At 46.1% G+C, this 15,944-nt stretch overlaps 1 protein-coding gene across 2 annotated transcripts in view; it reads right to left on the minus strand.

Annotated features, from left to right (window-relative positions):
• Nucleotides 1-15,944, minus strand: part of adad1 (adenosine deaminase domain containing 1 (testis-specific)) — a 30,010-nt gene that overhangs the window by 1,182 nt on the left and 12,884 nt on the right. For both annotated transcript variants that reach the window (XM_060063471.1, XM_060063470.1), the window contains exons 7-12: nt 7,162-7,285; nt 6,619-6,789; nt 6,030-6,105; nt 5,422-5,572; nt 4,087-4,330; nt 3,206-3,338 (exon numbers count right to left, since the gene is read on the minus strand). In XM_060063471.1, coding sequence (XP_059919454.1) covers nt 3,206-3,338; nt 4,087-4,330; nt 5,422-5,572; nt 6,030-6,105; nt 6,619-6,789; nt 7,162-7,285 — 899 coding nt within the window. The remainder of the gene's footprint in view (nt 1-3,205; nt 3,339-4,086; nt 4,331-5,421; nt 5,573-6,029; nt 6,106-6,618; nt 6,790-7,161; nt 7,286-15,944) is intronic.

Raw genomic sequence — 15,944 nt, forward strand, 5'->3', positions numbered from 1 at the left:
CGCTCGTCCACTCATTCGCTGACGTCACTCACACACACACTGCCATTCTCGCGCACACACATACGCTACTCGTAACACTATGCCTCGTTATTGTGACGTTCATGTTAGACGTTAATGTTTTTTCCCAACAATTTGAAAGTTAGGCTATTAAACATGTTGCAATCTATACGGCCTGATTATGTCATTATTTAAGCTACATAGCCTAATAAGAAGCGCTAATAGGATATTTGACCAAACCACCATACTAGTTGAGGGGTTTTGCCTACCTGCAAGCATCCTCCAACTGCAATCTTTGGTTATTTATTTATTAATTTAGCTATACTTTAGTAGTATTCTTTCTGTTCAAATCAGTTCAGTGTTCCAAATTAATTGTTATTAAATGTTACATTAAGTTAATTGTTATACAAGTGTTAATTTAAAAAAATCGAGGGATGTATCGAACCGTGGGTCAAAAATCGTGATACAAACCGAATCGTGAGTTGGTGTATCGTTACAGCCCTAGTGTGTGTGTGTGTCCCTGTGTGTGTGTGTCCCTGTGTGCGTGTGTGTCCCTGTGTGTGTTTATGTGTCCCTGTGTGTGTGTGTGTGTGTCCCTGTGTGTGTGTGTGTGTCCCTGTGTGTGTGCGTGTGTGTCCCTGTGTGCGTGTGTGTCCCTGTGTGCGTGTGTGTCCCTGTGTGCGTGTGTGTCCCTGTGTGCGTGTGTGTCCCTGTGTGTGTGTGTGTGTCCCTGTGTGCGTGTGTGTGTCCCTGAGTGCGTGTGTCCCTGAGTGCGTGTGTCCCTGTGTGCGTGTGTGTGTCCCTGTGTGTGTGTATGTGTCCCTGTGTGCGTGTATGTGTCCCTGTGTGTGTGTGTGTCCCTGTGTGCGTGTGTGTCCCTGTGTTCGTGTGTGTCCCTGTGTTCGTGTGTGTCCCTGTGTGCGCGTGTGTCCCTGTGTGCGCGTGTGTCCCTGTGTGCGCGTGTGTCCCTGTGTGCGCGTGTGTCCCTGTGTGCGCGTGTGTCCCTGTGTGCGCGTGTGTCCCTGTGTGCGCGTGTGTCCCTGTGTGCGCGTGTGTCCCTGTGTGCGCGTGTGTCCCTGTATTCGTGTGTGTCCCTGTGTGCGTGTGTGTCCCTGTATGCGTGTGTGTCCCTGTCAGGGATGGAAATTAACACCCGCCACACGCCATTTGCGGGTGGATTTGTATGGTGGCGGGTGAATTGTGTCACCTCACCCGCCACTTTGTCGGGTAATACTTTCCAGTCAGGTCCGATCAAATTTGCATATTTAATACATTCGTTATACGGCGCTGCACAGTTCCACAACCATTACTGTCAACATCTGGCCCCCTTCTTCTTCTACGCCTCTTTTGCTGAACTGCAACTGTCAATATCCGGGATAATATTGGTAACGGGGCTCTCAAGTCTCACGCATTCGGCGTGAGACACACGCAATTCAACCCATGCACACGCTCACACGCCACACTTCGCATTTCTCACGCAGAGAAATGACCAGGATAGCACCGACCAATTTGAGCCGCTATTTAACAGGTGTTACAGGTAGGAATCAAATGGGTTTCCCGTACGTAGGGTAACCAGACGTCCTCTTTTGCCCGGACATGCCCTCTTTTTGACACACTTTAAAAAAATGTGTGACGGAATTTCAAAATCGTCCGGGATTTTATTAAAGCCTCATATATGTTCACATTGAATTTGAGTTGCGTTTCTCTGGGTCGTTCACAAACTAGTTAGGCTACGCCCTCCCCTACTCAGTTCTGTTCGCTTTGCATTGGTGGAAGTGATTTGGGGGAGTGGTTAAGTAGAGCCTTCAGATTGGACGGTTTGACTTAACTCAGTTACCGTCGTGTTTTGTATTATTATTTTAACATTATTGATATAGGGACAAACATTAACACATTTCTCCTACAGGGGATTGATAAAGTTCTATCTATTGAACAGAAAGAAACACTTGGTCATACTTTACACACTTTACGACAGCATTGGCCTACTGAATGCCACAGATATATTTTCAGCATTGGACTGAATGCCACATAAATATATAATTATGTTTTTGCACGTTTGCAACGTTTAAAGTTCAGAGTATAAAGTTCAAGTATATGCCTCTACTTGTATTGCTTAAGCCAATAGCCTTTTGAGGCAGTGTTCTTTTCTGAATATTAGTGTTAAGGGCATATAATGCTTACTATCATACGTTAGTTACCATGTCTGTGTGGACACATTTGTATGCAGTCACATGTAAATATAAAAAAACAAATGTTCCTATTGACTTGTGATGGTGTAGCCATGCATGTTGTTTTATTATTAATATGTCAATTCGTTTTTTAATGAAAATACTTTGTATAGATGAATTATCCCCAAACTTGTCATCGTAACACCAACTGATATGTACTTACTATGGCTACTATTATATTGTTTAAAATGTACGCATATATTAAAAAAAATATATAGCGTATAAAGTGGCTGGTAAAAAAGATGAGTGGCTGGTAGATTTTTAAATCTACCTGCCACAGTGGCTGGTGGGCAAAGAAGTTAATTTCCATCTCTGGTCCCTGTGTGTGTGTGCGCGTGTGTCCCTGTGTGCGTGTGTCCCTGTGTGCGTGTGTCCCTGTGTGCGTGTGTCCCTGTGTGCGTGTGTGTCCCTGTGTGCGTGTGTGTCCCTGTGTGCGTGTGTCCCTGTGTTAGGGCTTTGACTTTTGCCCAAAAATCATATTCAAAGTATGTTTATTAATATTAATATTCAAATATTTATGAATAATATTTTGACCATTAAATGCCTTCAGTAAGACCTGGATTGGGCTTTGCGAGGTTTGTTTACCGGTGTTGCTATGGTTACCGGTCTTGCGTGTTCCAACCGATTATTAGGTTTCTAATAAATCGCTGTCTAATCAATACTTCATTCAATGCCTCTTCCGTGGTCATTACAATATTATGAATAGACTGCGTCGGGTTCTCCGACGTCTCTCCCTCTTGGCCTGCCCATAACAGGTTCGAATTTTAAGGGCTGCCTTATATTCGTTTGAATTTTGATTTATTTTTTATATTCAAATTATATTAGAATAACGAAGTTCGGAGTCAAAGCCCCTGTGTGTGTGTATGTGTGCCCCTGTGTGTGTGTATGTGTGTCCCTGTGTGTGTGTGTGTGTGTGTGTGTGTGTGTGTGTGTGTGTGTGTGTGTGTGTGTGTGTGTGTGTGTGTGTGTGTGTGTGTGACCTTGGCCTCCCTGTACGACACGGCGCGCTGCAGCTCCCTCCTCTCCGCCTCCGCCACCACCAGGTTGAAGCGGCTCAACATGGCCGCCTTGCAGAGCCGGCTGGCCAACTCTGGGCTGCTCTTAAAGGGAGAACTAACACACAAACACACACTCAGGTAAGAGAGCGCTACACACACACACACACACACACATACACACACTACAGCCTTCAACCCGCTCCTTAATGACATCAATTCTCCCACTCCCCTCAATGCTGTTGGGCAGGGCATTAGATTGATGGTCTGCTGAGAGTGACACACACACACACACACACACACACACACACAGACAGACAGACAGACAGTAGGGGGAGGCAGAATGACAGGGAGGGGGGCAGAGAGTAGCGTGTGGCGGGAGGGTGGGAGGGGGGCAGAGAGTAGCGTGTGGCGGGAGGGTGGGAGGGGGGCAGAGAGTAGCGTGTGGAGGGAGGGGGGCAGAGAGTAGCGTGTGGAGGGAGGAGGGGAGGGGGGCAGAGAGTAGTGTGTGGAGGGAGGGAGGGAGGGGGGCAGAGAGTAGTGTGTGGAGGGAGGGAGGGAGGGGGGCAGAGAGTAGCGTGTGGAGGGAGGGGGGCAGAGAGTAGTGTGTGGAGGGAGGGAGGGAGGGGGGCAGAGAGTAGCGTGTGGAGGGAGGGAGGGAGGGGGGCAGAGAGTAGTGTGTGGAGGGAGGGAGGGAGGGGGGCAGAGAGTAGTGTGTGGAGGGAGGGAGGGGGGCAGAGAGTAGTGTGTGGAGGGAGGGAGGGGGGCAGAGAGTAGCGTGTGGAGGGAGGGGGGCAGAGAGTAGTGTGTGGAGGGAGGGAGGGAGGCAGAGAGTAGCGTGTGGAGGGAGGGGGGGTTGGGCCTACTCTTCGACGGCCACGCCCTCCAGCCCGTCCACCACCTCCAGGGCACCGTCCCCCTGGCTCCAGTTCAGGCTGAGGTTCCGCTGGGCGCGGCCGGGCCCGGCGGGGGCGGGGCCTCTTAGGGGCGGGGCAAGGGCATACATCGGCCGCACCATGCAGTAGTGCAGCGGGAGGCCCACCGTCACGCCCTCCGCCCGCTGGCTCACCGCCAGCGTCAGGCCCCGTATGCTGCTACAGCCCTCCTCACCTGGGGGTCGTTAACGAGCTCATGGGTTAACGAGCTCATGGGTTAACGAGCTCATGGGTTAACGAGCTCACGGGTTAACAAGTTCATCACTTAAGGACGACCTTGTGAACATTGAGCCCCCCTTTCTGGTTTGTCTAGCATGAAATAGAGTGGTTACACCGAAATTTAGCGAAATACAGTTTCTGTCGTGTTCTATTTGCCATTTTGTAAATGAAACGGAAACCGGACCGGAACCGGACACGAAGAGGGGGGTGGTTGTAGTCTATTGGCCCGGTTCTAGCCCTACTGTTGATACGGAGGACCGAGCGAAAAGACTACAGGACCGTTTCCGTTTCATTTACATAAAGCAGATTTACAAAATGCCGAATAAAACACGACAGAAACTATATTTCGCAACGATACTTGATGAGGAACACCAATGAACACCACTAACCACTCGATTAGTAACACATTTCGGAAAACAAACGTTTAGGGGTGTTTTTGAATGCACATAGCCAGCCATTGTGAAGCAGGAAGGGGCGATTCGAAATTAGCTAGATACTACAGGACCAAAATTAAAACTTTCGTAGTTAACCACTTTATTTCATCCTAGCCAACCAGAAAGGGGGCTCAATGTTGAAAATACCAGAATTGTCCTCCAAGCGATGACGTCAGTTGCATCGTTAGTGACGATATTGAAACCACAACTTTGGTGACGATGACATCATTAAAGTGTAATGCCGCCCTCTTCCGCTACGTAGCTAAGATGGCTGCCATTGAGTACGAAAAGTGTTCATCGATCCACACTTTTTTTCTTCGATTTTTACCGTTTTGAGGACACGGGTCCTTTCAGTACACTTATTTTCGCCCGATCTGAATTGGAACACCCTACATACTCAAACTAAGACCAGTAAGTACGGATAGTATGGATATTGGAGCACAGCATTGTATGCTGTCTGTGTAGTGTGTGTGTGTGTGTGTGTGTGTGTGTGTGTGTGTGTGTGTGTGTGTGTGTGTGTGTGTGTGTGTGTGTGTGTGTGTGTGTGTGTGTGTGTGTGTGTGTGTGTGTGTGTGTGTGTGTGTGTGTGTGTGTGTGTGTGTGTGTGTCCTACCCAGGAGGATGCTGTCTGCGTAGAGCGGCTCTACCAGGTGGCTCAGCAGTGCCCCCTGGTAGCCGAGGACCTGCCACTGGGTCAGCTTATCACTGCACGACAGGCTGGACATCCTGCTGGGGGCCGGCTCCAAGCTGGACAGGGGGAACACCTGCACATACGCACACACACACACACACACACACACACACACACACACACACATGAAAACACCTGCAGACACACACACACACGAAAACACCTGCACACACACACACACACACACGAAAACACCTGCACATACATAAACACACACAAAAACACCTGCACACACACACAAAAACACTTGCACACACACAAACACACACACGAAAACACCTGCACACACACACAAACACACACACGTGAACCAGAGACACCATGAGAACACCTCCACTCACACGCACACACACACACACAGGTAAACCAGAGACACCATGAGAACACCTGCACACACGAAAACACCTGCACACACGAAAACACCTACACACACGAAAACACCTACACACACACACACATCCAGTTGTATTCATAACAGAGTACCCGGAGACAGGAAGTAGAGGATGAGAACAGGAAGTGGAGTACAGCACCTTGCCCTCGGCAACGAGGTGCAGGCTGAGCTGGTTGACGACCTCCCAGGCATTGGTGGACATAGGGTTCAGACGCCTGGACAGACACACAGAGGTTAAGGGCTATGGGCCTAATTAAGCCAGCGGATATCTCGGAGAGACAGATGCTGTGTTCCAATATCCATGCTATCCGTATTTGCTATACTTAGTTTGAGTACGTAGGGCGTTTCAATTCTGATCGGACGAAAATAAGTGTACTGAAAGGACCCGGATGGTGTTCTCAAAACGGTCAAATCGCGGAGTGTGGATCGATGTACACTTTTCGCACTCAACGGCAGCCATCTTAGCTACGTAGCGGAAGAGGGCGGAGCCAGGCTGAGCCAAAGTCTGCGCATTTTCCACATAGCCTGCATGAATAGTAATTTTTTTAGTTTTTATAGCTTTTAATAGCAGCTAGGCGTAAAGAGTGAACACTGACATCTGAAAATTAGCGCACTTAGTGAGTGCGGATAGTGCACTACGTTTAAGTGTACTCATAGAAGTATGGATGTAAACACGGCAAGAGACAGAGCCATACAGACAGACACCCAGAGGGACAGAGGGGCCTCACATGGTGGGGTTCATCTGAGCAGCCCCCTTGGGCAGCAGGCTGAGGTAGAGGTGCAGGCTGAGCTCGCTCCTCATGGCCAGCAGGGGGCTGGCGGCACTCGGCTGGAACACCGACAGCTGCTTCAGCTGCTGCTTCTTGTTGAAGAACATCAGCAGGTGGCGGTACAGAAACCTGGACACGGATCACCGGGGCGGATCAGCACCTCAACGGCCATGGGCTCTTTATCTCTCCACATGGTGACATACACTTCACATGTGGCATAAATTGAGTTAGATTGGACTGGACTGGAGTTCTGCTAGTGGTGGACTGGAATGTACTGGAGTGGAGTGATGTAGAAGTGAACTGGACTCTACTGGACTGGAATGGAGTGCTGGTAGTAGTGGCTCGCGGTACTGGAGTGGTGAGGTAAAAGGTAGACTGGACCCTATTGGACTGGAGTGGAGTGCTGGTAGTAGTGGCTCGCGGTACTGGAGTGGTGAGGTAAAAGGCGGACTGGACTCTACTGGACTGGGTGCCGGGGGTGGTGAGCTGCGGGGTACAGACCTCATCAGGGACCTCCTGGCCACCACCAGGGCATGAGAGTCGTGCAGAACGCGCCCGGTGGCTGTAGTGCACCTGTTGGTGTTGATGTTGCCGGTTCCCAAGGCAACCACCTCGTACCCGGCCGCTGGCCCGGAGGGAGGGAGGGGAGAACAGTGTCATTGGACGACGGCCATGCTTACAGGTCAAAGGTCACGGCTTGGATACATCTGATCTTCAAACGTACAAAACAAGGATGACAAGAATCAAAGCAATCAATCAAAACGGTCAATTTACGAAAATAATTAAACGCTATAATGAAAACCACGTGCACGTCAGAGTTTCCTTTGTCAGGTTATTACTAGGGCTGGCCCGAATTATTTGAATATTCGAATACTCGTTCGGAAAATTTGTATTCAAAGCTTCAATCAGTATTCGGAGCTTCGTTTTTTTTTTTTTTCACGTGCCTGACGTTACCAGAGCGAGGGAGGCAAACTATGAGCGACACCAAGTAGAGAAGCGAGAGAGGTGGAGGAAGAATAGATATGTTTCCCTTTACTTTACAACACAACATTAGCGGGATCTTGGGAGGAAAAGTAATGCTTAGCGAAATGCTAACCTTAGCATAGTTGTTTGTTTACGTTCGCTTTACAGCGCTGCGCCAATCAACTGTGACTGGCTTGCTGCAGAGCGTGAGCGTCTTGGGAATACCCGGTCAATATAATGGATATAATATGGACACATAAGACAATCAATATTCTGTATTTGTTATGGATTTATTGTACAAATTCCCTGAAAAGATGCACGGCCCAGGATGCATTGAAAAGATCCCCTAACGGCTGAGATGGCAGAGGACAGCTGATTTGGAACGGAACGACAGCTGTTCGCTTCAACAAGGAACTCCAACTTACTTGGGCCTACTAATTAACGTTCAAAAGCTATTAAATCTTCAACAAAATATGCAGATACTGTCAAAATCGGTTCCAGGGAGTACATAGGGATTATTAATGTTGTTTTTGATGGTGTGCTTTTCTGGAACGAATATTCGAATATTTGCTCGGAAAAACCAACGAGTATTCGAAGCCTGAAAAATGTTTTTCGGGCCAGCCCTAGTTATTACCGGTCATTGACCGGAAAAAAATAAGGAGGACCGAAAATTCTAAATGTCTCTGGTGAGAATGACCAATGGAAATAATTCTCTGCACAATTTGAATCGTGTTCAAATATGCTACAGTGATCATTTGTTTAGCCAATTCATGTTAAACACTGAGGGTTTTGATTTACCCGACCCAGCCCGCCGATATTTCCCACCACTATCCTTCAGCCGGGTCGGGCCGGGCCTTTGATCGAGCGTTTTATTTTTATTTTTTAATCTTTGCTTCATTGGCCTAATCTGAGGAGAAATCTATACCATACACAGACATATTAAAGGCCTTTATTACACGGGTCTTCTCAATACCGTGGTACGCTCCGTTCACTTGCATGGGTAGTAGTTCGGTAACTTTTCAACCCGAGCGTCTTTGGTTGCTAAGCGACGTCAACGTCTTTTGCAGACTATTTCACTGCTGATCAACACTACGAATGCTGGTAACCAGGGCTCCAGAGTGCGAGGTATTAGGTTGCATATGCAACCTAATTTCTTAAGGTGCGAGTTAAAATTGAATGAGGTCGCTCCGGTGCTACTTGCAGGAGGACGATTGAAAAAAAATAATTTGTTTTTGTTTTCTTTCTCTCCCCACTCCCGCGGTTGTGGTTGATAATAAAATCGTACTTTCTGGCTCATTCCTGCGAGTCCACTACTCTCTCTCGCTCCCTGTCTCTGCCTGCCTGTCTGTCTGTCTGCACCTTTTACAGTCTATGGTCTGCACACTACACGTGCACAGTCTTGCTGCGCACGCAGCACGCACAAAAAAGTAAACAAAGCAGATACAATATGAAGCGGTCGATAGTCGATTATTTTAAGAAAAAAAAGGTGCCAGAGGAAACAAATGAGGCTGTTGTTTAGCAACGGTTCACGGGTTTCCCGTGATCCGCGGATCGGCTGATAAAAAAATAAGTTGTTTTTTAACCGGAAACCGGAACCGGAACCGGTCATATTTATGTTTGGTTGTAGTCTTTTCGCTCGGTTCTCAGTATCAACAGTAGGGCTAGAACCGAGCGAAATGACCCTTGCAATGAGCAATGAGTCTTCCAACCGAAATCAATGGATTTACAAAATGCCAAATAAAACACGACAGAAACTGTATTTCGCTACCATACAAAAAGAAGATGAGGATGTCTGCATTGTCTTGGGAGAGTGTAGACTCTAAACTCTCCCCAGGCAATGCAGACATCCTGAATTTAAAGTTGTAAATCTAGGGTTAGGGATTATTTACTATCTACATGTTAAAAAGGAATAATGCCTCAGATTGCAATTTTTTTAAATATTGACTATGCTTAAAGGAAGCAGGATTATTACCTAATTGTTCACTTTATTTTGTTTTTACACATTTGAAGATTTCATTTAAAGTGACATTTGTCTCGTTATCTTTCTTGCTGTTGATCCGAAAATGATCCGACCCGTCACTCAAAAACCGTGACACGATCCGAACCGTGAGTTTTGTGATCCATTGCACCCCTACTGTTGTTGGTGGTGGTGGAGAAGGGTTAGCAGAGGAAGCGACAAGAATCTCAGATTCTTCTTCTGAAGACGAAAGTGACATGTTGGCGAAAAAAGGCGGGGGGCAGTGGGGAGAAAGAAAAAAAGTACAGTTTTCAACAACAATGGCTGGTGCAGTTCCCGTGGTTACGATATGAGGGACAAGCCATGGTGTGTGTGTACTGCAGGACATGTGGCCCGTCCGTTGCAGGGAGGACACATTTTGTAAATGGATCTACACAATTCAAAGTTCAGTCATTAAAATTACACAACGAAAGCCAAAAGCACAAGACGTGCAGGGACCGCTGCATCACACGAAGCTCCCAGCCCCTCCCCACATCATTTAATAGGATAGATGAGAGCAATCGCTCAGCGGAGAATGAAGAAATAATCATCAAGTTTAACACCGCCTACAACATCACTAAAGAGGAACTCCCGTTCACAAAAAAAATTAATATGGTGCTACCTAATTTGTTTTGGTGCTACTAAATGAAAAGCTAGGTGGCACCAGTGTTACCTGTGAAAAAGTTAGTCTGGAGCCCTGCTGGTAACGAATAAATTGTAAAACGACTCACCATGCGAAGTTATTTTTTCGTTTTGGGAAGTACCCGTTTAATAAGCGGGATAATGTATGGAACGTCGCCGGTCATTATCGAAAATAAGCCCTCTCAGGGCGAAGCAAGTTACCTCCGCTGCTCGTCGGTGTCCTGTTCGCCCTTTCAGGGCTTATTTTCCCGATAATGACCGGCGTTCTATACATTATTCCTTACAAATATATTTAGCAGAGTAGGCCTAAGTAACAAATGTGTACAAAGTTAAACATGTATCAATAAAACTTTTAGATTGAAAATGGAGATAGACCAATATGTTTTTTTTCAGGGCCGATACCGATACCGATTATTAGTAGTCAAGGGGGCCGGCGGGCAAGTTTAAGTTACACCACCTCTTCCCCCAAACATGCTGGGTCAATTTTCGGCATCATTTAGTTGAGTGATATACGTAGTCATGTCATACACCGTTTGAAAGCTTAGAATCTCAGGCATGTCATCAAATGTCAACCATTCGGTGGAATAAATATGTTTAGCGAATATAGATCAAAAATATCCTAGTGTCTTAGGTCAAAATAGCCCCCCTCACCCTCCTCCTCCCTTGGTCCATTCTAACTTCATCGTCGTTGTGGATATCCTTAGCAATGAGTTGATACTTCATGTTGGGTCTTGAAATGTTCATAAGAGTCCACAGAAATCGAATATCAATATTATTTTAGTCTAATTACATTGTGTATACGCACAAGCCATCTTATACAAAGCAGCCGAAAAATAGAAAACCGAAAACGCTGCAATGTTTTTTTTGTAGAAAACTGCGATTTAGGGTTTGAATTCCGCTATTGTCGTTTGATTCATGGAATCCACTGGGTTCGGCAGGGTCTCACGGTGACATAAAGCCCTCACACATGTCTGTAAGACCAATACTTCCTTGTTCACAAGCCTTACAAGCCAATGAGGCGATCACTATCAAAACGGGACATGTATTTGATTGACAGCTACACCAGCAGGCAGCAAGGGTCGGGACGGGCCTTAGATATCCTAATAGCCAATGAAAATACCCTTCTGACGATATCCATCATGTCAAACACCGTCTCACCTGTGGTTGAGAAAACAAATGCGCAAGGGGTGTGCGTAAACTAGCAGGCTCTTCCCCAGAGTGCGAGTGTGAAGCAAGTGGTTGATTTGCGCGCTCGTGTATGGTTTTATTTTTACTTACTTTTGTGAGTTTGGTTTTATGAACATTTTGAAAGATGCCTAAACGCCCGGAGAGGAAAGCAGGGGGAGAGAGGGAATCATGTAAATAGTTATTTTTGTTTATTTTCACATTGGTATTGTAATTTTACCTATTTTTGTTTATTTGTACATAATTATTTATAGTATTTTTACCATTTCAGTTTTGGTGGTTATACCATTGCAGTTTTCACTTTTTAAAGGTCCCATGACATGCTATTTTATGTATTCTTTAATATAGGTATTAGTGGGCAACTAACACAGTATTCAAAGACGTTCCCGAAATTCAGCCGTGGTGCAGAGTTACAGCTACTCCGAGCCAGTCGCACATTGAGCTTCCCCGAAATCCGCTGTTTTGGTGTCTGTAGCTATAATGCAAATGAGGAGGAGCGAGGCGGGTCAAGGAGGAGGGTGGGGGTGTGGCCCTGAGCAGCTTGCAACCACGGTACCATGCGCTCTGTTTACAGTGGATGTATCGCAATGGCGAGGCGCACACAGCCTTTAGCCGTGTTCTGTAAATATTCTAGAACACACGGGAGTCCTGGAGCTCTATATCTAAATATTATCATATAGCCTACATAGATATCTATATCATATAATATATATTATCAAAAAAAGCTGTGTGAGCCGATATTATGAATCTCAAACGACCGCATTGGGTTCTCCGACGTTCCTGGTTCTTCAACGTCCACATCAATGTGAAGTAGACTGAACCGCGACAAGGAGGAGAAAGGGATCGTTTCCGGGCAGCGCTTAGGCACCTCCGCCTCCGGTGGTGGTCCCTCAGCAGGGCTCAAGCGGGAGACATTCGCCGCCAACAATCCCTTTCTCCTCCATGTCGTGGTTCATGTTCTTGAGGGAGTCAAAGCCAAAGTTCCTTCCCCCCAATTCATTCTCAACCTTGGCTGAGATAACCCCCAATACGAGTCTCGTTGTAGAAATACCAGACGAGAGTCCGACGTGTTATGCGCCATAACACCAAAAGCAGAACGGTTATCCAAGTAACAATGAAGTGTACAACACTTGCGTAGCTCTATATCTCAATAATATCATATAATACATAGATATCTATATCATATAATACATATTATCACGGCAAAAAGCTGTGTGCGCCTCCAGACGATATTATGAATCACAAACGACTTTGTCGGGTTCTGCGACGCCTCTGGTTCTTCCACTTTCACATCAACCTGAAGTCGACTGAACCGCGCGCTGCCTGCTGCCGGCTGCCCGCTGCCGGGCGATGGTGCCTCGCGGCAACCGGCGGCATGTCGCAGTTCATGTACTTCAGCGAGTCAAAGCCAAAGTTCCTTTCCCCCAATTCCTTCTCAACCATGGCTCAGATAACCCCCACAACAGTCTCGTTGTGGAAATACAAGACACGTCAAAGAACCGACAAGAAACACTTGCGTTACAGTGTGTGTATTCACACACACACGTGGCGCTCGCACGGTCGAGTCTCATTGGCGGGCCAACGTCTCTGGGCGGGCCAGGCAGAGTAAGGGGAGGAGCATGATGACGTTTAGGACGTCATCATGCTTGATGACGTCCTAAACACACATTCCAAATCAGCGCACTTGAGCCTCCGTTTTTTCAAAGGCGAGCAGAACAGCTAGTGCTCGTTTTACACCAAACGCACGTTTTAGCCACTGGGGGACCATAGGCAGGCTAGGGGAACTCATATTTAGGGGTCCAAGCCAACAGGTTGGATCCCTATTGTTTTTGTAAGGATTATTAGGGGTCCAAGCCAACAGGTTGGATCCCTATTGTTTTTGTAAGGATTTTTATACTTCCCGCCCTAAAAGTGGGTCCACAGCCCAAACCGTAAATGGTGCACACACGCCAATTACATGACTAGAACCAGGTCCGGTACCGCTACTCAGATAACCAAATCCAGACATGCCGGCCACTAGGTGGCGCTATACCAAGGAGAAACACGTTTGGGGCTATAGCTCCCACACCGAACCTCCCACAGTCAAAACTTGTACCCACATATTCACTGGAGTCTGCTGCATCTTTTGGCATAGGCCACGCCCATTTGCGTCCATATTTTTTTTTTTGTAAAATCGCTAAACTGTTTTTTCGCTACTCCTCCCACATTTCTTGACCAATCGACACCAAACTTTGCACACGACATCTTCAGACGCACACGCAAAGAAATCGTCGGACAGTTTTTTGATCCAACCTTCGACGACGAAACGGTAGAGTTTGGAATATTGGTTTATGAGCACAATTAGACGTGGAAAATCCAAAATCCAAAAAAAATAAAAATCAGACATCGGATCGAGTCCAAATTGTACACACATGTTGGTGCTAACCTTAATGTCGTTCGATAAAAAAATCTGAACATTTAGCCATTAGGGGGCGCAATAAACGAGGAAATTTTATATCTTCTACAAAATTTCGCCGCGAAAACGCTACACTGACTTCTCGCTACTCCTACCACAGTCAAATCCTTTGTATCCACAGGTTCAGGGTAGCGTTTTGAACACATGCTTCGCGTTGTGCCGGCGAAATGCACATTTCTTGTCGCGTTGTGCCGGCGAAATGCACACTTCTTGGACCCCTGCATAACTGCTTGCAGTTCTAGTTAGGGGTCCAAGCCAACAGGTTGGATCCCTATTGTTTTTGTAAGGATTATTATTCTTCCCGCGCTGAAAGTGGTACCACAGCCCAAACCGTAAATGTTGCAGACACGCCAATTGCATGACTAGATCCAGGTACGGCACCGCTACTCAGATAACCAAATCCAGACACGTCGGTCACTAGGTGGCGCTATACCAAGGAATACGCGTTTGGGGCTATAACTCCCACACCGAACCTCCCACAGTCAAAAACTTGTACCCACATATGCACTGGAGTCTGCTGCATCTTTTGGCCTAGGCCACGCCCATTTGCGTCTATGAATATTTTTCGCAAAATCGCGAAAACCGCAAAACTGTATTTTCGCTACTCCTCCCACATTCCTTGACACAGACGCGTTTGCCGGCATTAATGGTAAATACTAGAGCTGTCAGTTAAACGCGTTATTAACGGCGTTAACGCAAACCAATTTTAACGGTGTTAAAAAATGTATCGCGCGATTAACGCAATTGTTTTATTAAAAAAAAGAAAAAAAAAAGTTTTTTTTTTTTTTTCTTTGGCTCAAAACAAAGAAGCAGTAGCCTGACTGCTATGTTCAAATGACATTTGTTCAAAGCAGTCGTTTAATTGCACTATAGGCTCTTTTTTTGTATCGTCCTGTTTTGATCAGTATATGCCAATGTTGTTATCAATAAAAAATCATTTGCACAAGGCAAGCCGATGCACTTCACCATGTTGATAAGAGAATTAAAATGAGAAGAATTATGGGACAAAAAAATCAAGGGATATTTAGCATAGAAAAAGAATTTGCGATTAATCGTGAGTTAACTATGACATTAATGCGATTAATCACGATTAAATATTTTAATCGCTTGACAGCTCTAGTAAATACGCATTGATGCGTGATCCGGTCTTAAAGGTAAACACGCACACATGCGTGATCCGGTCTGAATGGGTTAAGTAAAAATAATAGCCAAAACACTTTGTTTGAGCTTTTTTTTGTCCGTCGTGGCTCTGCGTCGGGGACTCTGCGTCGGGGCTCGGGCTCATAATTACAGTTAATGTGTCGTGCCGGGCCGGGCTCGGACAGAACGTACACGGCTCGAGCCGGTGCGGTCTTGATTTTCTGGGCCCGATCTAAGCTCTAATAAAGACTGCTCAGCGAAGCCGCCTTGGGCAAGGAAGAGTCAACAGCGGCACGCTTCACAGCAAAAAAAAAGGTTAAAATGAAACCTTCCAGGTCACATGACTGGCACCAATTTTTTCTAGTGGAAACACTGGTGCCAGTGCAGAGTAGATTAAGGTGCTGAAAAACTAGTTTTCACAGGGTTTCCCCAGGTTTGATCAACCCAAATTTAAGACTTTTTTTTTGACTTTTTTAAGACCACATCAATGAAAATTAAGACCTACATCGCACCCATTAAGCAGTCGTAAAACGCGGTTGTGCATATGTTATTCATGTTTTTTTGGAACATATGAAACATTCATGTCAATACATTAATGAATGTGCCAAAGGATAAGTGTGCACTCACCAATCAAAGAGCCAAACTGAGGGCCTAACTCAAAGTCTAGAGGCCTGATGTCTCTTAAGACCATGTACCCAGAAATGATAAAAGATTAAAAAAACAATACACAAAGTGATGGTGTGAAAGTGTAGCTGTATTTTTGGTTTAAATATCAAACTTTCAACACACAATATAAAATATAAACAAACAAACTCTTTTCAAATTGCTGTAGTTTCTCAGCATTCAAATTTCCTCAACCATTTCAATGAATCCACCACTTGCCTCGTTGACCTCTTTTACTAA

This window comes from Gadus macrocephalus, chromosome 10 (genome assembly GCF_031168955.1).
Source record: "Gadus macrocephalus chromosome 10, ASM3116895v1".
Classification (NCBI taxonomy): domain Eukaryota; kingdom Metazoa; phylum Chordata; class Actinopteri; order Gadiformes; family Gadidae; genus Gadus; species Gadus macrocephalus.